Here is a 23,540-nt window from a genome sequence, read left to right as displayed (position 1 = left end):
TCATGAAGGGAGTCTCTGCATAAGTAGCTGATATGGGTGTTTTATATCTTAAATCGGCTTCCTTACTCTTGCTGTCAGTGAGATATGCTTTTGACTTGTGAAGACAAACTGCCCCCTTAAGGAACCACAAATATAGAAGAGTGTGTTTGGTTTTCTAATGCCTGCAGATAGTCTTGTCATTGCCCCGATAACATTTACATCCCAGTTCTTCTGCTTCTTTAACAAATTGCAAGGAGTGAAACAGTGTGCCCTAAGGTTTGCTCTGTGTTAAACTTTCTATTTTAATCTTTCTTTCTTAGATCTCTCTGTTCTGCTGTAAATATCTACAACCTGGCATGTTCCTGCTGTGCACTCAACTGCTCCTATGTGCTGTTTAGCAACAAGATAGTCCTCCTCATGGACCTGCTGTTGCATCAGCTAACAGTAAGTATGTGCATCCCAGTACGGAAGATGGAAGATGCAATGTAATTCAGTGTTGCCAACATTATTTACATTTGTATTAAGTACAGTAAATATAAAGGAAACATGGTCAAACATGGCCTCTACCCTTGCCACACATAAATGTTGCACATATTAAGAATTCATTGTTTTCTTTACGTTTATCTGCACATATACACTGGTTGTTCCATAAAGGAAGCTGCGTTCTTACTGGTGTCTACCACAACCACACTGTTAATGAAAGACAGGGTATGACAAAGAATTAGCGAGTAACAAAGTGTTGCCCAGCTTCTCCACAGATGCCTCCTGACTGAGGGAATGTGAGAGCATAGTCACTCAGGCAGGCAGGGAGGCTGCATTGCGGCGACATGTCAGCCCCATATCCCTCAGCACTCTGAGAGAAGAACTGTAAACATCAGTCCACTCCAAACATCCAACGGTGGCGGCTCACTACACAGACAGGACAAGGCACAGACACAGGGCTGTGGTGCATGCATGAACTCTACTGGGGCTTTCTCCTCCAGTTGAGTTCCAATCCAAAGCAGTCATATTTCCTTAGGGCACAGAGGGAGAGGTTCGCCTGTATGCTTCAGTTTATATAAAACATATCCCCGCAGCTGCTCTGCTGACTGACATATCCAACAGCACTGCAGGAGATAAACTAACTTTTCTCCTCGTGTTCACCACAGATTAAGAATTGAGCTCAACATTTACTCATGCTCCGACTCGATCATAAGTTGTGATTTTTTTTATTTTTTTTTAGTTTACAACTTTTAACTTTTAGGCAGTTTTGCCTACGCCTGCACATATTCATGTGCGCGTCCATGTTTTGGAATGTGCGTGAGTGTATAGCAGTGGGGGTTGCACTGCCATATGAACATGCCCCCTTTTAATTAGATTTGTGGAGAATGTCGGTGGATTTACCTACGCTGTCAGCATTCACCCTAACCATTAGACCAAATGGGAAGGTTCGACCTTTGCAGGGTTTCACATTAAACAGTGGCACTATATTTTAGCAGTGGACTGCTGTTTTCATGAAGTTTGCCTAGAAATGAAAATGGTTACCGTTATGGTTACAGGCTTTCTCAGTGCCTCCATGCATTGTTATTTAAAGTGTAATTAATACACATCACAATTAAATCAATGTTGTGATATCACAATGTTTTTAATTATAGCTGTTATGAATCCTTATGTTATCTGCTAATAATAAAATGCCTGTTATTCTTTACATGAGTGAAACCCGAGTTAGCATAATTTGTTAAAATTATTTATTTAGTGCTGGTTATTTTCTGTTTTCAGCTTGAATGTCTTTGAGTGCCTTTTTCTGTAAAAACAGGGCATTTAACATTAACATCTTTGTTAATTAAACAGTATTTAACAGCCTTTAAAATTTTTGCTAAAGGGTCATTTTACTCGTCATTAGGGGTTATTAAAAGAGCTAATGCACATAAAATATATTTTTTAATTGTTTGTTGTGCTGTCCTGCTTCAACATAATTCTCCCCCCACCCACCCCCCATCTCTTCTAACAGCTTTACGTCCCCGATGAGGACAAGTCAATTTTTGGGCGCAGTGTAAACAAGCAAGTCTTTGAGGGTTTGACGACAGGCCTTCTTCAGACTATTTCTACTATCCTGGTGTCCCTGTGGCCTCATATCTCTGAGTCTGGGCAAGGTGAAAACACGTGCATTTCCTCCCAAGATATCAAGGTCAAGAGCTCTGCCGCAGAGTCCTTCAACACTCGCACACAAGACCTAATCAGGTATTTTTTCCCTCCATCGCTCTGTACTACTCTCGTGATGCTTCTCCTCCTGCATGGTTCCCCCCTTTTTTTATTGTTTCTACATCCCTCTTCTTTTCCGCTTCACTGGGTTTAGAGTTGGTCAACCTGTGATTTCCTCAACAACATGTCTTATGTAAAGAATAGCTTGACAAAATGACAGTTTGCTTGGAAATGGTCCAAGTGGTGTCGTGTTAGAATGGGAGTAGTGTGAGAATGAGGTATAATCTGGCTTCCTTCCAGCTTGTGCTGCATTTTAAGTAAGCTCCGCTTCTGAGTGGGAGAGTCACAAAGTAGCATAAAAAGCTCACTTCCAAAGCTTTGAAAGTTACCCTTGAACCTGGATTTCAAGCTATGTGGGTCTGTGCTATAGCAGTCGAGGCTGTGATGGAGAAATGTGGACTGTGAGGAAAGGCAGGCCCAGCCTTATGACACCTTGTGGACTAGTGCAGTCTTTCCAGTATCCCTCCCACAAACCATGATTCATCTGGACAGAGCAGCTGCACAGGCCCACCAATCTCATCCACTGACCCAGTTATAACCCTTAGAGGCCTGAGAAAAATGGTGTCTTCAGACTGATAATCCTGAGTACGAACACAAGATTTACCTCAACTGTCTTAAAATGTGTATGCGAGGAAGGACAAAAGATGAAAACATTGTAAGCATTTGCAAAAGTTTCCCTTTTATAATAACCTATTGTATATATCACTTAGAAGGAGCTCACTATTTCCTTTCTGCTCATTGCTAGTCCTCAGTTTGTTTTTCAGGGCTTTTAGTCTACTATCTATGTTGTGTTTTTGATGCTTGGTCAAATAATGGAATACAAAGTGGCAACTGCGACCACCAAACAGACTGTTAAACAGAGAGCAGGCACAGGATAAAAGTGTGATGAAAGATCCTTTCAGCTTAAGTAAAGTCGTGGAAGAGGATCAAGTCAAAACAATGGGACTTGGTTCAAGTGTCCAGTGCAGGTTGAAAATGGTCATAATGTTTGGAGAGGAGATCAGAGAGTGACAGTTGTAAAGTTCTGACAAAAATGCTATACAAAAGAAGTGAATGTTAAAAATGGTGATAAGACGAGGGAAAACTGACTTCACAGTGACCGCAGCAGCAGCTTGAAAGTCTTGACTGGCAGCTTCACTTCCCTCTAGATTTCCATAAGCTCTTTGTACCCAAAGGTTAACACATGCTGGAGCTTTGAGAAGACTATCCCCAGGTCAGGAGACTGTTAAGGGCCCAGAGCTAGGCTGGCACAGGGGCCACAACAGCCCTTTAATGACACTATTAGCAGTGATTTGTGGCTGAAAGAGTACAGGGAACATGATCATGAGACCTGTCATTGGCAAAGACAAATTGAAGATATCACAGTAATAGCAGGGGTTGGAAAGCTTAGGTGAGGTATTGGCTTTCAGCTGTAGTGCTGTGGAAGTATGCACAGTAAAGGTCTTTGTTTGCCTGTGTGCGATTAGCTTTTTACCAAGAATGTTGTCCATGTTTAGCTTGTTTTAATGTTTAGGAACAAATTTAATAAACCACGGTATGTTTTTTCTCTCTTGTTTGCTTTCCAGCTATGTGGTAAACATGGGTTTGATTGACAAGCTGTATGGGTGCTTCTTGTCAGTCCAAAGTCCTGTAGACGAGCACCCCAAGATGTCTGCCTTCCTCCAGCAAGCCTCAGCTCTGCTGCACAGCATGTGTAAGCTGTGCTTTGTCGTAACTGGACGGTGAGCTTGACTCTTACTCGTTGCACACCTCAACATCGTTGTGATCTCTTGATCTTCCTCTGACAAACATGTGCGCGCACACACCTCGCTGTACAAGTAATGACAGAGGCTGAGTCACTGTCTTTCTTCTTTTTTTCAACTGTCAAAAGATCCATAAAGACGGCTCTCATGGTTACTCAAACAAAGTCTGTCGTTCCTCTGCAATCAGCCAGCAGGTCATTCACTCCAGTCAGCAAGCTGGCTAAGCTGTCATTATTGAAGATGGAGATAGGCATCTACTTGACCCAGTGCTCTGTCACTCACCATAAACCTTAGCCTGCAGTGTGGGGGGAGCCCACCCACGTGTGCTACGATGACCTCCACTCAAAAAGATTCAGTGGCGCTGCTGATAGAGGCTAAGCATGCTATCACAGCAAGGGACATCAGCACCGCAATATTTGACTTCAAAGGGGGGAAAAAAACTGACTGTAATAACAGAAATACCCTTTTACATTGTGCATGAGAATAACATTTAAAATGAAATAGCCATGCACTTTGATTGCCATCCCAAATCTAGGTAGCTATCTTTTCTAAACAAACGACCACTGTGCTGCTTCACCTTGCCAGCTGTAATATGCTGCAGTATTAATAACAGTCGCTTCACACTGCAATGGTAGAGAACAGCTAGAACTATGTATGACATAGAATATTTGTGAGAAAACGGTGTTTAATGACACTAAAAGCAGCAACCAGTGAGCTCTGTCCCACGACGGCTATCTGTATGTCATGCATAAGTGCTTGGTGGGGTAGTGGGATATTTGTGCCATGCCAGTTGCTGTGTCAGGAGATTATAATGGCATTACAAGGCTGTGTTCTTGCCTAGCAGCATATTTCACACAAAGCCTGTTGGCTAACATCAAGTATCAGCATGCACTGAAGGTTCCATCCAAAGGTTATACACCCTCCATTCTGAATGGCTGCAAATCATAGCGGGTGCTGCTGCAGGAGTCTTAAATTGTCTCTCTGTATGAGCCTAGGGTTTTCACTGGAATCATCTGCATTGCAACGGAGAATCTTGAATAACATTACTGCAGTAATTACTTTAGTTTTTATTCTTTTTGGTTACGATATTTCATTTTAAAGATAGCAGTAATGTTGACGTTTATCTGCATATAGTTGGGTTCTTAAGTCAAATTTCAGCTTAGGTCTTATGAAGTTTTTGGCATGAAGATTTTACTAAACCATTGAACTGTTTAAATGTCATGATGTATTTGAGCTTGCCTTCCAAGATTATCCTGTGATATATTTTTTGTTAAATGTAACAAAATATTATGTTGCCAGTCCCTTTTACCAAGAGGGTAATGTCTTTGTTTAGCCAAACAAACCTGAGGCAGGCTTTGATTAAATGTAGTAGAGCTCTCAGTACCTTGTCAGACAACTCACTGCAGTCTACCAGCTTGAAATCACTCCCATGAGCTTCACATTGTGGCATTACTATGTTTATTGTAGGAGGAGTGCAAGGGAAAGAGCTAATCTTAAATCTTGAAGGTCCTGCTCCTTTGCTAATCTGGCTGTCAGTTTATGGTACTTGTTAAGTCAAAAATGAAGCTGCTTAGAAGCTTCTTGCATGTATAAAAACGAAAAACCGTTATTCCATGAATAAACCAGAGACATACAAATAGCAGAAGATGAACTTGAGAGCTGCCGTGTGATCCAGCCGGGTAATACGCAACACATTTCAAACTTGGTGCTCTTCCACTCACACCAGTCAGTTAATGCAGCAGTGCTAATCGCGTAGTATCTCTTATCTAAAGGAAAGTCTTCTTTAAGTTTACATCTGGTGAGTAAATCAAAAACTGCTGAGGTCTGTGCTGTTTTTTTGTCTCCTCAGTTTTGGGATGTGTCAGAGTGAACAGTCAACATGACATGCAGAAAAGCATAAAATATTTATATTTGGAATATTTCCTTGAGCACCTTAATACTATGCAATGTGTTCCAGTGTGATTGTCTTTGTCAGTGATCACCCCTATTTACATTTTTTTTACTGAGTATGCATTTGCATCTCCTCCTCTTTAGTGCTCCAAGTATATTCGACAATAAACGCCAGGACCCGACTGGATTGACGGCGCTGTTGCAGTCGACAGATTTGGTAGGGGTGGTGCACACCCTGTATTGTATCCTGCTGCACAGTTTCTTGCCAGAATCTGCTTCCCAGAGTCAGGAGCCCTACGGCCCTGGGGTCATCCAGGTGGCTTTACAAGGCATCCGCTTCCTCAACAGTTTTGCCCTTCTTGACCTGTCTGCCTTCCAGGTAAAATGAAAAAATATATTCTGATTTTGTTTTTGTGTTTTGTTTTTTCAGTGATTTCAAAAATATTGAAGACACTTTTTTTTTTTTTTTTCCTTCATGAAGGACATTAACAATAAATGAGTTTGAGAAATGGCTAATCCTCTGTTAGTAACCTACTGTTCTTACTTATTTTAATTATGAATAAAAAAAAGTATTGGAAAGAGCTGCAGAAAAAGTTACTTAAATTACTTACAAATGTTTAACTTCCTTGGATTTAATAAATCTGTGTACATGATCGCATGAATGTGAATTCCTTTACTCTCATCTTTGTACTTTATTCTCCTCCAGCACAAAGACGACCTGTGCATATAAACACAGGTGCCCTTTGACCCCCCAGGTCATTTTTTGGGGTTGAATAGAACAGCAAGGGTCAGCAGTTAGAATGGAAAACGAGTGATTATCACTGTATGCAGGGCCATACATTACCCAGCGTGAAGAGGGGAGGGCGACAGCTTCACTGTGCTAAGTCACCGCATAGACTGAAAGCCAAAAGAGTGATCGAGACTGCTGTTAATTATTTTAATGTCTTGTGGTAATTACTTTGAAGCAGCTTCCTCTCACTGACCCGCCATATTCAGGCAACTCGAAACAGCTGGAAATGAAAGCATTTTATTGTAGTTTTAGGAACATTTTAAATAAGGTTGTTTTTTTAATTTTTTTTTTAAAGCCATGAGTTGTAATCACCTTGTGTTTTGCATTACCTCACTGCAACAGCTAGTACATATACTTGGAGTGGATGGTTGATCATAATCGAGGCTGTTATTCAGACTACTTCTGCTACCATATAAGTTCTCAGTACTGTGTTTAGAAGGGAATTTCACAAGGTTTCAGCCAGTAGTGCAGAATATGCAGCGACAAACTTGAAAAATCAATGTTAAGAATTTAATAGTGAAAAATATTGCATTTCAAATGAGGACTGCGTGTTTCACTCTTTGCTTTGAGGTTTTCTTGTTTTCCTTTTCAAACCAAGAGTTTTGCTATTTGCTTTTAAAAATCTAAATGTATTTTCTGCTAAATATATTTTGTTTTGAACCGTGAAACCAGCATTCAGTTGTTCCCACCCGCATTTCTTTTTCCCAGATATTGTGTTTGAATGCTAACACACCCAAACCTCTAGCGCAACTTGTGATGATCTTATAGCACTTTGTCATGCTGACGTGTTTAATAAATACTGTCTGCTGCCTGCTAATAGTATGTCATTTCAGAGTGGGATTGGGGTGTTTTACGGTCGGACCGCCTTTGATTTGCTTATACGTGTACACCACGTTTGTTCCCACTAGCAAAAAACATATATAACCTTTTATTACTTTGTTGTAAAAGCTCTTTGCAATAACAGTCGTAGTCAGTTTATGTCTAAATTACCTGTGATGCATGTTGACATGCTTTCTCTGTGACCTGTCAGTCTGTTCTAGGGGCAGAGGGCCTGTCTCTAGCTTTCCGGCACATTGTGAGCTCCCTGCTCTGGTACTGTACCCAGCAGTCATCTGAAGACCTGCTGCACGAAGTCATCATTTGTGTAGGATACTTCACCGTTAACCACCCTGACAACCAGGTAAACCAGCTTGATCCTGAGGTACACTCACACCATATTGCCATTGTACCAGGCAAAGAATTTAATATAAAAAATAAATAAATAAATAAATAATGAAAAGGGGGTAGTAATGTTTGTTGTTTTTATTTAACATCTAGTGTGTACAATTCAAAAATAAGGCATTTAAGAAAACACTGTAAAATTTGTGAAAGTTATTTTTCTTATTGGATTATGAGTTAATCTGCATATGATTTTTCTCAGTTAATTTTTTGCCAATGAAACCAGACTTAATATGTTCAGATTGCTTTTTGTATCAAATCAAAATTAAATTAACAAAAGTTTTAAATCTTTATTATTATGTGTAAATCTGGAGTCGGTTAATATTTGGCTCTTTTTCCACTTAAAAAAATCTTAAAATGGGTAGTCATCATTTCAGCGCTACTTAATGCAAAACTTGCATTAGAGTTTCTGTCTTTTGTCAGATAATTAAATGTTTCAGCACTAGTTACATTTATTGCTCCCATTTGTTCAAAGTTATCAGTTGAGTTCAGAAAGCCCAGAGATGTCATCTCACTGCTGTTCTTCTCATCTATTATTTGTCGGGGGGGGGGTAGTTTTGTAATTGTAACAAAAAGCACCTGTTTAAAGATTCATGCCTTGGCATCTTCCTGCTTTTGGTCCGTGTGTGTCATCTATTGTGCCACAGAGCGACCTATTGTTCGCTCCTTTTAAAAATGGGCAGTGTGCTGGTCCTGGTGTTACAACTACTTAGGGGGCTAAATGGAAGTGAGCAGGATGCAGTGGCGTAGACCTGGCTGTTGTGTAATTGGCTGTCATGCATGGCCCGTCTACCGGGCCCCTGATTAGTCGTGCTACAGTTGGCTGGGCTTTAAGCTAAGCCTCTCTCACACAGGCAGCAGCTACTGCTTCAGTCTCAGATATGTCTTTTACACCCGCACTGTTGCAGTCGACCCCTATCACAACAATTTATGGGCTGGTTACAGATTTTAATGTGACCTTTTTTTTTTTTTTCCTTTTTTTTTAAACTTTTAATTAAAGGTGCGTCCAGTGTCTGTGCTACTTTGGCTTTCCTCTCTGCTGCTATCCAAACTAATTATTCTGATGTACACAATTAGCATATGCTGGACATTATAGATCCAATTTCCATACTATATTGACTAATTGAATGAGGACGATTAACTTAAGCATTTGACAGACTGTTCATCTTTGCACGCCCACAGTGATGATAACAAAGCAGATGTAATCCCATATTTTATAAAAACATTTGCATGTTGCTAATTTGATGCAAAATCTGTAATTCCTTCAGAACCTGGAAGTTGCCAATAAGAATGTTTTGAGAGAGCGCCAGATACTTACCTTACATTTGAATCTTTAAAAAAAAAAAAAAACACTTCTGTGTATAGATTGTCGGGAAACAAGATCCCACACAACCTTCACACGGAGTTGATCTTTGCCAGTGGTCCAGTTCCTGGAATGCGTCCATTCAGTTCTGCACCAAGATGGATGGCGTTAAGGAGAATATTTAGAGCAGCTTGAGCTTTTCTCAAGCTAATGTAAGCACTGGCAGAACACAAAAGCAGCCTGACCCAAGGCCTGTGCGGTCACAGAGACTGCTGATTCACTGTCAGCACACCGGCTTTTGTTTATATATATGCTCTAGAAATAAAGCTGCTCATAAAAACCAGAACTTTGAAGCGGCCCTTTACATAGTGATATATTCCCTCTGGTCTGGGGGGCATGAATAATTCACCTTGTCACACAAAAAGCCATTGAGAGAGTGACATATGTAGGGTTGTGTGTTTTTATAAGTGTGTCCCTGCTTATAGGGGCCACTGAGTCATGTAGCCATGCATTTCATTGTCTACTGCTTGTGTCTGTAAAGACTTTGACACAAAAAAAAGAACAAGTGAACCCTGTTTTGTAACTGTACTTTCTTTTTCCCCAGAGAGAGATGTGCTGTTAATCTCCTTGTCTTTAATACATTAATCCACTGTGATGATGTTGGAACTTAAGTTGACGGGTGGTAATTATAAACTGGTGACATGTTAACCCACCTGACTCTTGCTTGCCTTTTAGAAAGGTAAATGCAATTTTAGAGTGTGGAAGTCTTAAGAATACAGCACATGGAAAATTGCCCCACACACGCAAGCAAAGTAAGCCACACACAAGTAATGGCATAACACACACACAGCAGTTCTAATTTTAAGTACTGTATGGTTATTTCACTGTACAAGCATCTGAGAGTGGCTGGCTCCTCTGCGCTTATATTTAATCAACTGTTGCGTTTGTACCAGTAACCATTACGTGAGCTACGGATCATCTCTAGACTGAAATTCTCACACGTTTCCTGAGCTCATCATTATCTGTGGGGTCAGTCCTCTTCTTCCCATTCTCTTTAAGGGCGTTTCCTCTGCCCCGCAGGCCCAAACCAAGCTTTAGGCCTGTAATTCCTGTTAACCTGATGTTGAAACTCTTCCTTCAGCAGTCCATTACTGCCAAGACAACCAAGCCCTTACTGCCTGCAGGGTAAGTGCAGCTCGTGCAGACCATGGGGAGCCAGCAGCGGGAAATGCACACTCTGTATCACCCAGCAGAGTAAACAGAGGCAGAGAAACACAGACATGCACACACTCCACTAACTGGCAGAAGAGTGCCCGATTGTTAGCTTAGTAGATGATTTACACCCACCTCTGAGGGTGAAACACGGGTCCAACTGATTTTAAATGAAGCTGAGGACGTTTTTATTCCTGCAGACCTTTCAGTGAGGAGTGTCCATCTGTCTGTAACACTGTTGTCAGGCTAGTTTCAGTGTAGAATTATCATTGTTAGATCTGGGACAGGATGACAGCGGCAACTCTTAATAAAGAGTAATTAACCTTTTTTTGTGCAAACAGTGAGATTGTTTTTGAAAGGACTGACAGTTACCTTAAACGTCAAGTTGGAGTGCCTTTGTCAGTGTCTGCGGCTAGCGTCCAATTGTCCAAAGGAAGTTTACACAGCATCCCGCGTACGTCCCAATAAACCATTCTAACTGTTGTAAAAAAGCACTAAACACTTATTTGAGAAACTTTGCTTTATGCGGGCTGTTGTGCTGCTTGTCTTATCAGTCAAGGAGTTCCACTGAATCTGGTTTATATTGTGGCTTTAAGTGTCAGATATATGACCCCGCTCTGGTTCCTCCTGAGGTGTTTTGGGCTGTCCAGACACAGCAATGAATGGAAATGCCTCTATGCATCAGCAGTTGGTACATTACAAATGTAATCAATCAGAAATAAATACCATCATATGTTGCAAACTCATCCATAGAGGCTATTTGTTATTTGAGAATTGTGCTTTATTGTGAGGCTGTATGATTAACTTTTTTTTTTTCCTTCTCTGCTTTAACTCTGGTTTCAGCTTTGACGCTGCCTTTTTCCCAGGAATTTGTTTTGTTTCAGAACATTAACTTTACACACTCTTTGTTGTCACTGTGAACAGTGAGGAAGTTATGTAATGGAAGTGTCATAAAAAGGGGGGGGGGGAAAAAAAAGGTCATGTCTCTGAACTTAAAGAACAGAGCAGCCAAGACACTTGACTTTTTACAGGGCCTGGATTATACGTGGACCAGACGCACGGATTCACATGCTTGTTGTTAGTTTTATGACGTCGAGCTCTGCCCTGGAGATACTTCAGCAATGCTACAGCATAATCTTTAGCTGGAAGCCATTCCAGACTCCGGTGCCGCGCTTCACCTGGTAGAGGTGCGGAAAGTTGGCAGGCGACTCTGTTTTTACATCCAGACTCTTGCTGCCACCAGGCTGTGTTTTATGCCTTTCTGCGTCAGGCACTTGAAGGTGGACAATTTGTTTAGGCAGCTGAAGATGGAATTGTGCATAGTGCAGGATTATGAGATCCCTGGGTGATTTGTGGGTTGGATCACCTTAGAGCTCCAACTCAAACATCCAGTACTTGCTGTGGTGTTAAATTATGATACCCCAACATGAATGCTCTGCAGTAATATACAAGAATGAAGAGATACTTTAGCTTTTGCATAATCATAGTTTTGGCTGTCAGATAAAAATCGACTGCATAAATTTACACGCCTTCATTTCCAGTTTTATCTTAGGGCAGCATTGCAACAGGAACGATAAAATATGATGATTTAGGCATTAATGGAAAAAGTAGCAAGAAAATGCGAAATCTACATTGCTGTGAAAATAAGCAGCTGTACATGTAAAAACAACCAGAGCCTGTCTTTTAAATTCCTCAAAAAATAAAATAAAATAAAATACTGTGAGACTGGAAAGTGTTGCACATGCTGGGAGAATGTTTTCAGCAATGAAGTAATACACACCAGGGCACAAATGATTTGCATGTTCTCTTAGTACTTACATTTCAGGTTGACAAATTCACTGTTTCTGCCCTTTTCAAGGACTTGTATTACCTTAAAGTTCAGACTGTCCATATGGATTCTTTAAACAAATGATGATGGGAAATGACACTGTTTTGTGTCCCCTTGAACTCCGCTGTACAGGCCAGCTCTGAGAACCTTCACCTTGAACAGATAAAAGCAATGAATTATCGCTTTGTTTATCCTGCTGCTCGAACTCAAAGTGCATTATCAAAGGAGAAACCAATGGAAGAGTATTACAGAGAGTATTTTTAAAATCTTGTAAATCTTGTGAATTTATGTCACTGTGACTTGTGGACCTCTCCTTGCCCTTCTGGTTTGCATTGGTGTGGAGTCTGTACCTGTAAAGCAGCGCGTCATGTTTTTCAGCCAGGATTTAACATGTTGACCTCCCGGCTCTTGGCCGTGTGCTGATGGTCCTCTCAAGCTCAGGGGCACTGACCAGAGCATTAGGCGGAGACCCCTCTCTTTGCAGCAGCCACCTTTCAAATCAAATGAGGCTGCTAGTGATTTGGTTTTAATACTGGAGGTCCGGATGTAAGATTGACGGGCTGTGATGGAGAGCAGGATGTCGGCGGGGTGAAAATGCCATTAATGGTATTGCTCATTTCTTAAAGTGGGGGTGGCTACGCTGTTGGTAGAGGTTTGCTCACCCTGCCTTTCACACGCAACCCCACCCCTTCATACCCTTGTTGCCCTGTTAATGCCCTCTCAACCTGAGCTTCACTCCTTCACTGATTCACTCCTGCTTTCGTGTTGCTGAAAGACCTTAAAACGAAACTAGAAAGTGAAGCTTTAGTCACTAATGACAGCATCAGCTCACATTTCTCATTTTCCCTGTTGCATGTTCCAGCAGCTCTGCTTATAACCATTTTGCAACAAAACATCCCATCATTGTGTTTTATAGCCTGTGATTGTGTCATGGGAGGCTGTGCCCCCCAGGTCTCCTCCTAATGGCTGTTGGTGTGTTGTTTTTAGTGGCAGATTTACATGTGGGAGGGGTACAGGGCGCTGATTTACAACCAGCAGTGCCACTGACTGGCTCGGTGACTGACTAGGCTCGCTCCCTGTGTGTTCCAGGTGATAGTGCAATCTGGCCGCCAGCCCAGCGTATTGCAGAAACTGTGTCAGCTGCCCTTCCAGTACTTTAGCCACCCACACCTCATCAGAGTACTCTTTCCCTCGCTCATCTCGGCCTGCTACAACAACCCTGAGAACAAGGTCATCCTGCAGCAGGAGATGAGCTGTGTGCTGCTGGCCAGATTCATTCAGGTAAATATAGAAACATGGTCATACCTGTACTGCGCATTATAAAACAGTTATTTTCGCCAAGACAAAAAAAAGCATGTGGAGTCAAAATAAAAACATGCTTCAAGGTCAATATTTTTGTGTTGGAATATATATATATATATATATATATATATATATATATATATATATATATATATATATATATATATATATATATATATATATATATATATATATATATATATATATATATATTCCAAGATGTAACATACATTCCTGATGCAGTTGCAGACTTAATGGCCAAGCACTGTATGACTGATACGTTCTTCAAACTGTGTTGAATGTTAAAACAACACACACACAAAAATTGAAGCCCTGTTTTGTATCAGTGCATCTATTTTGATTTCTTGTAGATGGGAAATTTGCACAAATGTGGAAAAACAAATATTATAAATATATACTCCTGTTTGATTTTATGAGTCCAGTCTTCTAAATAAAATATCCACACTCAGTTAATTTCACTCACACCATATGGAAGCCTCTGTGCATCACCTGATTGACGACCGCTCACCCAGGCCCTGGCGAATCAGTAACAGGCCGGGCTTTACAAAGATAAACGGTTTCCTTCACACTGGATTTACCTGCCACTGGTTCAACTCCCAGTAAACAGCTTGTCTCCTTCATCTTCCTCCCTGACAACAAGCCCCTCACCACTCTGCAAGCTCCACTGTTTAGACACAGATTAACTTCCATTCAAAGGGAGACAAGCTATTGTCATGTCTTTCAAACAAAGCAATAATGCATGGCGTCTCGCCCCGCTGCCCTCGTCTCTGTGTTAACCTCAGGAACATTCCTCCAGGTGGTACAATTTAATCCAGAGTGGTTTAGTTTACTGAGTAAATCCCAATGAGATTTCTGAATGTGTTATCTTTTTGGCTGGAAGCTAGCAATTTTAATTCATTCAGACATTACTGGTATTATGTAATCTGCAGCACACTGTATGATGATACTAAAGCTTATTAATTTTTTTAGGATTGTGCTGCAGACGAGAAGGAGTCAGACAATAAACCAAGTAAAATGGGTGAGTTGTTTTGTTCAGTTCATTAAATGAAAGCAATAAACTTAATATTAGTTGTGTAGAAATATTTTAATTTGAAGGGGTGGTTTAAAATTATTGCCTCATAATTCTGTAATTAGTTTGGTCTTTTTTATTATGTACTTTTTAAAGGATTTAAAAAAACAAAAAAAAAAACGTTCATGAAGAATTTCACCACCCACTTGTTTTTGTGAAATTCTACTCTGGGTTTTAGAAGGTTTAAGGATTTCTGCTGGAGAGCTGATATAATATAGCTGTTCTTTTCTGTATGTACAGTTTCTCAGCCACTGGATTACTGTGAACTGCCCAACCGCTTTCCAAGAGATCAGTGGGATTCAGCCCTGCAGTTTTTCCTCACAAAGCAGGAGGACTGATGGAGTTGCAGACCTACTGACAAAGCACTGTATAATCATCAAAAAAAGACACTAACATATGGAGATGTTTTCAGATTTTTGTTTGGGGTTTTTTTGCACATGAATAAATGATATGCTCTTCAAACGTTGTCAAATATTTTCAAGAAAGCCTTGTTGTATATTCGTGCATCTCTTTTGATTTCTTGAAAATCATTTTGATGCCTAAGAGGAATTTGCACAAAATGTCTTATTTCAGTGAGAACATGCACACAACTACTTCATTTAATGTCTAAATAAGCCATTTACTTCTGTTTGTTCCTTTTGTAAATAGTAATGCGTACATTCTGACAGCAGTGAAGATCTAAACGTGACGTATTTACTTATACTGTAATATAATTTGCCAAATGTTTTCTTCTATACTGTGTGTTATTTGATTGAATGTGAATTACCAGAAATGTTCTCTAGTCTACATAATGCCAGTTAAAATACCTTTGCCTTGATTTCTGATATGCGTTGTTATATTTCTCAAGTTCACATTTTTTCTCTGTTCACTCTTTGTTAGGAGGCATTTTCAAATTAATATAATTTATTGAGTTTGTAATCTAAAATAAAAATATATGATTATGTTGTGTCATTCTCCCCGTTTTTTTTTTTACTTTCCTGTGTGGAATGAGCAAATTGTTAAATTTCACTTAAGCTCCATGATGTCCACGCTAATTTGGCTTTGTAATGAGTTGAATAATGAAGATATGCAATTTGGTTTATGATTTCATTGGCTATTGTATTGCTGAAGAAACATGATACATATAAACTGGTTTAGCTGTATATAGTTTTAGGATCTAGCTGCTTCCAGCTTACCCCATTTCCATTTGGGAGCAGTGTTGATAGTGAAATTTTGAGGTGTGTTTAAAATGTAACGTCCTGATCAGTTATAAAATCATCATTTTTAAAATTCTGGGATAGTATGCTCATCATTCCAGAGCCCTGTAGCATTAACATTTTAATTATTATTAAATAAATTATCACTGCTTTGCCACGTTGAAATATTTATCAGCATGTCTTAATGTCTTAACAGGATTTTTAATTTCAATCAGACCCCGTTTCCTTCACCAATAAACGAGCGATCCTCCCCAACAAATTGTTGGGGAATAATATGCCAGGCGCGGGTTGACCTGCCTGCTCTCTTGTCCAGCGGCTATTTGTCGCTCAGGATTCCTACTGGAATGAAAATAAACTCGAGACACGCTAGGATACGTCCGCGGGCTGGGAGTCCCCTCACCGCTGCGCGTTTTGTTGTGGGTCCATTCACCGTGTCCTTTGCAGGTGATGCCAGATGTAGATAAGGGGCCGCCTAAGCCTGTCGTCTTGTCTAGACTCGTAGCCTAACCATGGGCCTTAGATGGTAGTAACACTTTTTTTTTTTTTTTTTTTTTAAAGGGGCCGATTTTTATCGTTTTATCACCATAACTGGAACACAACTTTACAAATGATTTGCCATAAAAACAGCCCCAGGCTAAAGGGGAGCATAATAATACTCATACAGCGAGTGTAAACATTCAAAGCCATAAAAACACATCCAGACAAATTAAGAAAGCCGCAGCCTTTTGTGTCTGACTCGGTGAACCGTAATGCATATGCCAAATATTTTATAATATATTGTCGACTATCAGTCACTGATCCACTTGGCGCGGAAATGCAGCGGACCTAAATATAAACAGATTCAGGTTTGCAGGCTCCTGCCTCGGAGTGTCGGCGCTTGCAGCTATAGAAGCCCGAACACATGTAAAACAGAGAGATTGAATTGGCTGAAGGAGCGCATGTTTTGCATGAGTTTTTGCTGAATGTTTCTAAACTGGTGAGCTTCCCCATATCAATCAAAGTCACGCTTTATAAGCAGCAGATGCGCCTGTCATTTCCCATAAAACTGATTTATTTTTACTGACCATAATTAAAATCCTTGTGAAGGTTTATGGAACAAATGGATTTTGCATGCAATAATCAATCGTTTTATTGTTAAGTCCAGCCATGTCTGTCTTCATAATAAATAATAATAACTTATTTTCTGGAGAAGCCGCGAGCAGCGCGCATCTCTCTCATATCTGTTTCAATAATTTACAGGAGTCAATAGTGAAACTTAGAAATCATGCACATCTACACAACTTGCATTTTTTCCCCCTTTAAATCATACTGTAAGCATTAACGTTCAGACGTCCAGAGCAGGCTCGCGCGTTTAAATCCCACCATATATTCCGGTTCAGTTCAGGTGTTGGCAACGTGGAGGCAAGGCGTCCCCATAGCGCGAAACCCAGAATGTCCATCAATAGCTGTGCGTCCTGCTGACGTGTCATGGGGCAGGAGAGTGAGATAAAGTACCTAGATGACCTCAAATCCTCCAACTGGGACTTGAATGATATGATCCTCCAGCAAAATCCATCCTGGTTCCCTTATTCGTTCTTCATTGAATGTCACTGGGGTTCTTTGCGCATTCCTTGACACGGATGAGAGTTCTGTGCCTCCAGCTGAGCCCGGTTCCTCCTCACGTGTCCACGGGACTCGGCACCATACTGTTCGGAGTGTCCGGCAGCTGAGACGACAGAGAGGTCACATCACTACCCGAGGAGTTTCCCAGAGAGCCCGCCTCAGAGAAAGACACCTGCCGGGGAGGAGCAGAGAAATATGATGAATGTTTTATGTTTTTAACAAGACCACGTTAGGGAGACTTCGACATGTGTGAATATAGCTTTCAAATAGATAATGCGAATTTTTTATTCTTTTTTGTTGTTGTTTTGTTTTGTTTTTTAACATTCATCCATTTAAAACCGAGGCCTAGAACTCATTCCTCTATCAATCTCAAGAAATCCCATCATTGATATGTTGAGCAGCATATCAAGTGACTGTAATGTGTGGCCTACTAGTGTTGAGGATGTGGCACAAAAGCTGCAATTTCGGCTTAAATGTTGCGAATCAGATGAATAAAGTCGAATAAACAGTGAATTTTAAAAGTCTTTCTCCCTCTCCGCGCATATACATGTAAGAAACACCCTTAATGTTATTTCAGTATTTTAATATAATTTATGACATGCAATCCCACCAGTTGTTGGAAAGCAGGCTGGTCAAGATCAGTCTGTAGGGCGAAGTCGCTGAGGGTTTTCCACGGAGGCTGGTAGGATTGCACCTCCACAGGATTCCCCTGCACGGTGTTATCGTGCCGGATAGGACTGCCTGCCACCAGAGGTGTGCCTGTCAGGCCCTGCAGATTCTACAGGAGGGATTAAAAACACTCAGTTCATTCAAATATGCGTCAGCCAGCAGATGGATAAAGCGAGGATAAAAGACAGTGTGCTGTTTAACCAAATGAACTCCTACTATCTTAATGTTTTTGCATTATTGGTTTATTTGCCTTGTGGTGTTTTGCATTATTATGTAATGTTTCCTTGGGTGTGTGGCAGGAAGAATGGCTGATACCGCACTCAAATAAATAAATAGTTAAAAAAATGTAATAGAAATGATAAAATACAATCTATCCCAACACATTTTGATAGAAAACTAAAATTTGAGGTAATAACCACTATCTTATTATTTTATCTATTTATCCATCACAAAGGTAAATTGTTAAAGAAAAAAAATGCGTAATAACATTTTTAACCTGTGGGACAACCATTTCCGCGCTAGTCTTTTTAATAATAAAACATATATATGTAATTTTTATTCAGTAGCTTAAATTTACAATTATGCTCTGATTTGTCACTGAAATTTAAGATACGAACAAAAAAGTAGTTTTAAAGTCTCAAATAGCTTTCTCTAACATGTGATTTCATTTGTGTTTTTTTTTTCTTTTTTGTCATTGTTTTAACTGCGTTTCTATTTGTTTATTATTCTTATCCATTATTCATAAGCATTTGGCCTGCCTTGTCATTTTGTCGCTGGGGTTCAATTGGCCTATTTTATATGAAAATTGCCGTGATGAGCTACTGCGCAGTAGTAACAAAACACGTGTGTTGGCAGGTGTTGCACATGATGAAGCACTGGATTTGCGTAACTGGAAATATTTTTTTCCGGTGAACTTGTTTACTCACGGTTTTGTCGCTGTGTTGCTGCTGCTGAAGCTGTTTCATCAGGATGGACTTCTTCTTGTCTTTGCAGCGCTTGTTCTGAAACCAGACACGGATCACCCTCGGGCTCAGGCCGGTCATCTCCACCAGCTGCTCCTTCATCAGAGCGTCCGGTCTCGGGTTGGCGTTGTAGCAGGTCCGCAGTGTGTGGAGCTGCTTCTCGTTGAGCACTGTCCGCACTCTGGTGGTCTTCTCGGACTGTTTGTGGACATGGTTCCTGTGATGTGGAGGGTGCCGGACCGAAACTGGGTCTAAGGAGACGAAAAATTGAAACGCTAAGTTAAATAACTGAACGATTTACTTAAAGAGGAAAAACTAAACAAGTCTTTAAAAAACAAATATCCCAGGGCTTATTACAATTATCTACAGCCAATGAAATTACATTAACGCCATCAACACAACCGATGTAAATGTGTAGGCCTATTATAAAAATCAAATACTGAATTATAAATCTTTGATTCAGCATGCCAATAAATATTCTAGACAAACAGGGTAATGTGTGGCCTACAAATAATAATAATAATAATAATAATAATAATAATAACAATAATAATATTAAATAAAAAAAAATAAATAATGGCCTTTCCCCCCTAGTATGTGAATGATAATCCAGCTGGTACCTGAGATGTGTAACGGTCTGGTGTGAATGTTCCCCGGGCTCAGCGGGCTCCCTGCAGAGGCCCGCTCCATCATCAAGCCGTGGTCCGCCCGGCACAGCAGCTCATCGTCCCGTAGGGAGAACTCGTCTCCCGGCAGGAGGTGTCGGCTGCACACGGAGCACCGAAAACACTCCATGTGATACACATTGTCCCGGGCTCTCATCACCAGGTCGCTGCTACAGAAGCCCATGTTACACTTTGCACATTTGATGCCAAATAACCTGCAGAGGATCACGGAGATTCGTTGGTCCCATGCATTATTTTATTTATTTATTTCTTATTTATTTCGACTTAAACAAATCTGATGCTGATCTCACTCCATGATCCCACCAAAACAAGCACAAATACTTAATTCGTTTAATAATCACAGGGAAAATAATTTTAAGCCCTGTCTGTAACTCAAATCTGATTGTAGTCTGCGCTTTAATTACTGTGCGCATTCACAATTAATATAGCCCATCATTATGGGGATATCATTTTACCTCGTTTACCTCGATATTTTTGCTCAATTTGTATTTTTCAGGACTTCTAAAAAAATTTTTTTAGACAAGCAGAAAACTCTGCTGAGTTACTACCTTGCATAATCTCTTTTACAGTAAGTCTTTCCGTCTCGGACGAAGCAAGTGCAGGTCTCGTCCAGATGCTGGTTGCACTCTGCACACTTGAGGCAGGCTGCGTGCCACTCCAGGTCCGGGGACACTCTCAGGATATACTGGTCGTGTATCTGACTTCCACAGCCCACACACATTGCGATTCCCGACTTCTCTGTGAAGTGGGAATACGATAATGCAAGATCGTATGTGCTCTTTTAATCCTCACGACATCCCTTTAAACCCACGCACAGCTTAAAGGAGAGAAACTGTTGCGTACACATCACAACAAGCTTGCAGGTCCATTCTAAGAATATTGCTGAATTATTATAATTAGGCCGCAGGAGCTAAAAATATCCCCGAGCGTAACGACATGGGTTTAAAGACATGAACACCACACACACATGTTTTACACAGCCAAGTTATGTTAAAGGTGTTGCACGAATAGGATTTGTGGAGGGATCTCTTGGAAAATTTTCGGGATTTCTGCAAGCCTTGAAAATTAATCATCAAATCCAGGCGTCTAAACCCCGCCAATGACATAAAAGTCCAAATGAAAGCCACAGAAATAGAAAGGGAAGTAGAAAGAATTATCTTACTTTTTGAATGATCCCCCATATCATCCAAGAAAGAAGTGTTGAGCAGAATATCCACCATACAGGAAAAATAGCCGAGTGCAAGCCGACAGACGGAGGAAGAAGAGGAGGAGAGGGGCAGAGGAGACCGTCCCGTCCCGGGCTGAATGATAAACTTGTATTCCTCCTCCGAGAGGTGGAGAGAAAACAAAGATCATCGACCAGTGACGTCTGCAAACCTGGACCTCTGTGGATCCGGGGAGAGGGTGCCATGCAAATCTCCTCCAGGACCCCTGCTCTTTCTGTTCTATTGGCTTCTTGGGCTGGTTTTGTGTGTGTGTGTGTGTGTGTGTGTGTGTGTGTGTGTGTGTGTGTGTGTGTGTGTGTGTGTGTGTGTGTGTGTGTGTGTGTGTGTGTGTGTGATTTTTCATTTTCATTTTCAAGAAGTGTGACTTAGATGCATAATGAGGTTGTTTAGTATCCCTTTCCTTTAAAATGCGCACATAGGCCTTAGTCTTTATATCCTGCACTCCTATGAAATTGTCATTTTTACTTCTGCTGAGATTTTTTTCTATTAAAGCAGGCATGATATCTTTAACGTGATAGGCTATTAATCTAAGGTGTAATGAAAGCTTTAAAGCTATTTCTTGATAGTCTTCGTATTCTTATTGTTTGGTTAAATTGTAGTTGTTTTTGTAAATACCACAGTAAATTTTTTTTTCTTGTCTTCAAGTGACTGTCATAGCTAACTAATACTCACACCAGCAGAGAGCCCTCTGCTGGACGAAATGTATATCAGCTGAACACCAATCAGCTGCAGAACTGAAAAATAAATCTTGTTCATTGCTGTGAACTTCTTTGCACTTGAATTTTTTGCTCGAGTGGAAAAGAAGTCCTATAATAGCAACCTGTAAGGTTTCCTTAATAAAATGACCTCAGGTAATTGAAGGTTATTCACATCTACAGATTTTTTTCCTGTTTTCACATCTCTCTGGCACACCTCTCTGACTTGCCCCCACACATCCCTCCATCCTAATCAAAAACAGAGATTGCCTTATGCTTGCTGTTAAAGGAATAAAAAAAGAAGGAGGGTGGAGGGGATCATTTTTATGTCGATCAGCTGCAATATCAAAACCAACAGAACATAATGTTGAGGTCAACCCTTGGACTGTCAAAACAGCTCTGAGCCTTGAAGTATGGACAAAGAGACCCCTAGGGATGTCTTGTATTGTCTGCCACATAAAGTGAATCCTCAGTTCAGCGTGTGGCCTCCTTGGGTTGGACCTGTTACATTCCTGATCGGGTTGGGATCAGGGACATTCCCAGGATTTTATCAATGGATGGCACAGGAAGGGAGAAACAAGAACAAGGCAGGGGGTGCACAGGAAATTACAGGAAAAGTTACATTTCTTCTGATCCTATTAGTGGGCTCATCCAGTCTAAAGGCATTGGTGGCCACGCCCCTGGTTGGAATATGGGGATTTCTGTGGCCAGGTCACTGCCTTGGGCGTTCTAACGTCCCTGGAGCTCAGGATGCTGGAGAAGACTGCTGTCATCAGGGAGTGACATTGCCATGAAGAGCATGCTTGGTTGGCAGCAGTGTTTAGGTTGATGTTACATGTCATCTGTAACATTTGCCTGAATGTCAGGATCCAGTGTATTCCAGCAGAGGGGTGCCCTGTAAGAAATTATGATATTCCATTTAGTTGCAAATAGTTTAAATGTTGTGTCTATTTGGTGTTAAAAAAAAAAAGAAAGAAAGAAAAAGAGTGCAGGAAAGATTTCATTCAGGTCTTCATTTCTCAGACTGCAAACAAAGAGGCTCAACTGTTTCAAAGAATCAAATGTGAATATAGCTCTGCAATATTACATAATTTTTTATAAAAATTTCTTTCTTTCTTTCTTTTTGTTATTATGCATTTGACCTGCACAATACTTGGACAATAAGTAAGAGTAATAAAGTGCAGGACGACTTACAGTGCATGATGAGCTTTTCAAAGCACAGTTAACAACAACTTAGTATTAACTTAGTACCAAAAACATTAATAGCTACTGTTTTTCTGCTGTTTGAGACTGGAGCAGACTGGTTGAAAAGTTCTACACCCTTGCACTAACACCCTTCCTCTGCTGCTGGGTCTTGGACTTCCTTACAGACAGATCTCAGGCAGTCAGAGTTGGTACTAGGACATCAGGCACAAAGACAGAGAGCACTGGGGCCCCACAAGGCTGTGTGCTCAGTCCACTCCTGTCCACCGTCTTCACCTACAACTGCATCACCTCCCAGAGCAACAACTCAAGCATTAAGTTCGCTGACGACACCCCTGTCATCAGGCTGATTACTAAGGGAAAGGAAGCATCTTATAGGGAAGAGGTGGCCCAACTGGTGTCCTGGTGCCAGAAAAAATAAACTCTCCTTAAATACAGAGAAGACTAAGGAGAGGATTATTGACCCAAGGAAAAGGAGAGACCAGTACACCCCATTATTCATCAATGGGACTCAGGTGGGCAGGGTGAAGACCTTCAACCTCCTCAGCACTTACATCAGTGAAAATCTCACCTGGACCTACAACACACGGCAGATTGTCAAGAAGGCTCAACAGAGACTCTTCTTCTTAAGGAAGCTGAGGAAATTTGGATTACCCTCCAAGCTCCTCAGGAGCTTTCACAGATGCACAGTGGAGCGCATCCTGAC

The 23,540-nt window shown here is 40.8% G+C and overlaps 2 protein-coding genes across 3 annotated transcripts in view; one reads left to right on the top strand and one right to left on the bottom strand.

The window, feature by feature from the left end:
- scaper (S-phase cyclin A-associated protein in the ER) overlaps positions 1–15,536 on the top strand; it is a 60,886-nt gene extending 45,350 nt beyond the window's left edge. For both annotated transcript variants that reach the window (XM_030731517.1, XM_030731516.1), the window contains 8 exons: positions 300–423; positions 1,970–2,199; positions 3,786–3,941; positions 5,997–6,231; positions 7,673–7,822; positions 13,293–13,484; positions 14,496–14,544; positions 14,836–15,536. In XM_030731517.1, coding sequence (XP_030587377.1) covers positions 300–423; positions 1,970–2,199; positions 3,786–3,941; positions 5,997–6,231; positions 7,673–7,822; positions 13,293–13,484; positions 14,496–14,544; positions 14,836–14,933 — 1,234 coding nt within the window. In that variant the 3' untranslated portion in view covers positions 14,934–15,536. The remainder of the gene's footprint in view (positions 1–299; positions 424–1,969; positions 2,200–3,785; positions 3,942–5,996; positions 6,232–7,672; positions 7,823–13,292; positions 13,485–14,495; positions 14,545–14,835) is intronic.
- A 1,365-nt stretch (positions 15,537–16,901) lies between these two features.
- Positions 16,902–21,108, bottom strand: isl2a (ISL LIM homeobox 2a). Its single transcript, XM_030732178.1, has 6 exons — positions 20,873–21,108; positions 20,259–20,448; positions 19,645–19,904; positions 18,989–19,275; positions 18,004–18,171; positions 16,902–17,565 (listed from the first exon to the last, which is right to left on the bottom strand). The coding sequence occupies exons 1-6, from the start codon at positions 20,928–20,930 to the stop codon at positions 17,449–17,451; spliced, it is 1,080 nt and encodes a 359-aa protein (XP_030588038.1). The 5' UTR covers positions 20,931–21,108; the 3' UTR covers positions 16,902–17,448.
- Between the last annotated feature and the right edge of the window lie 2,432 nt (positions 21,109–23,540).

The sequence above is a fragment of the Archocentrus centrarchus genome, chromosome 6 (assembly GCF_007364275.1).
Source record: "Archocentrus centrarchus isolate MPI-CPG fArcCen1 chromosome 6, fArcCen1, whole genome shotgun sequence".
Taxonomy (NCBI): domain Eukaryota; kingdom Metazoa; phylum Chordata; class Actinopteri; order Cichliformes; family Cichlidae; genus Archocentrus; species Archocentrus centrarchus.
The sequence above is the reverse complement of the archived record's forward strand: the minus strand, read 5'-3'. Positions and strand labels throughout refer to the sequence as shown.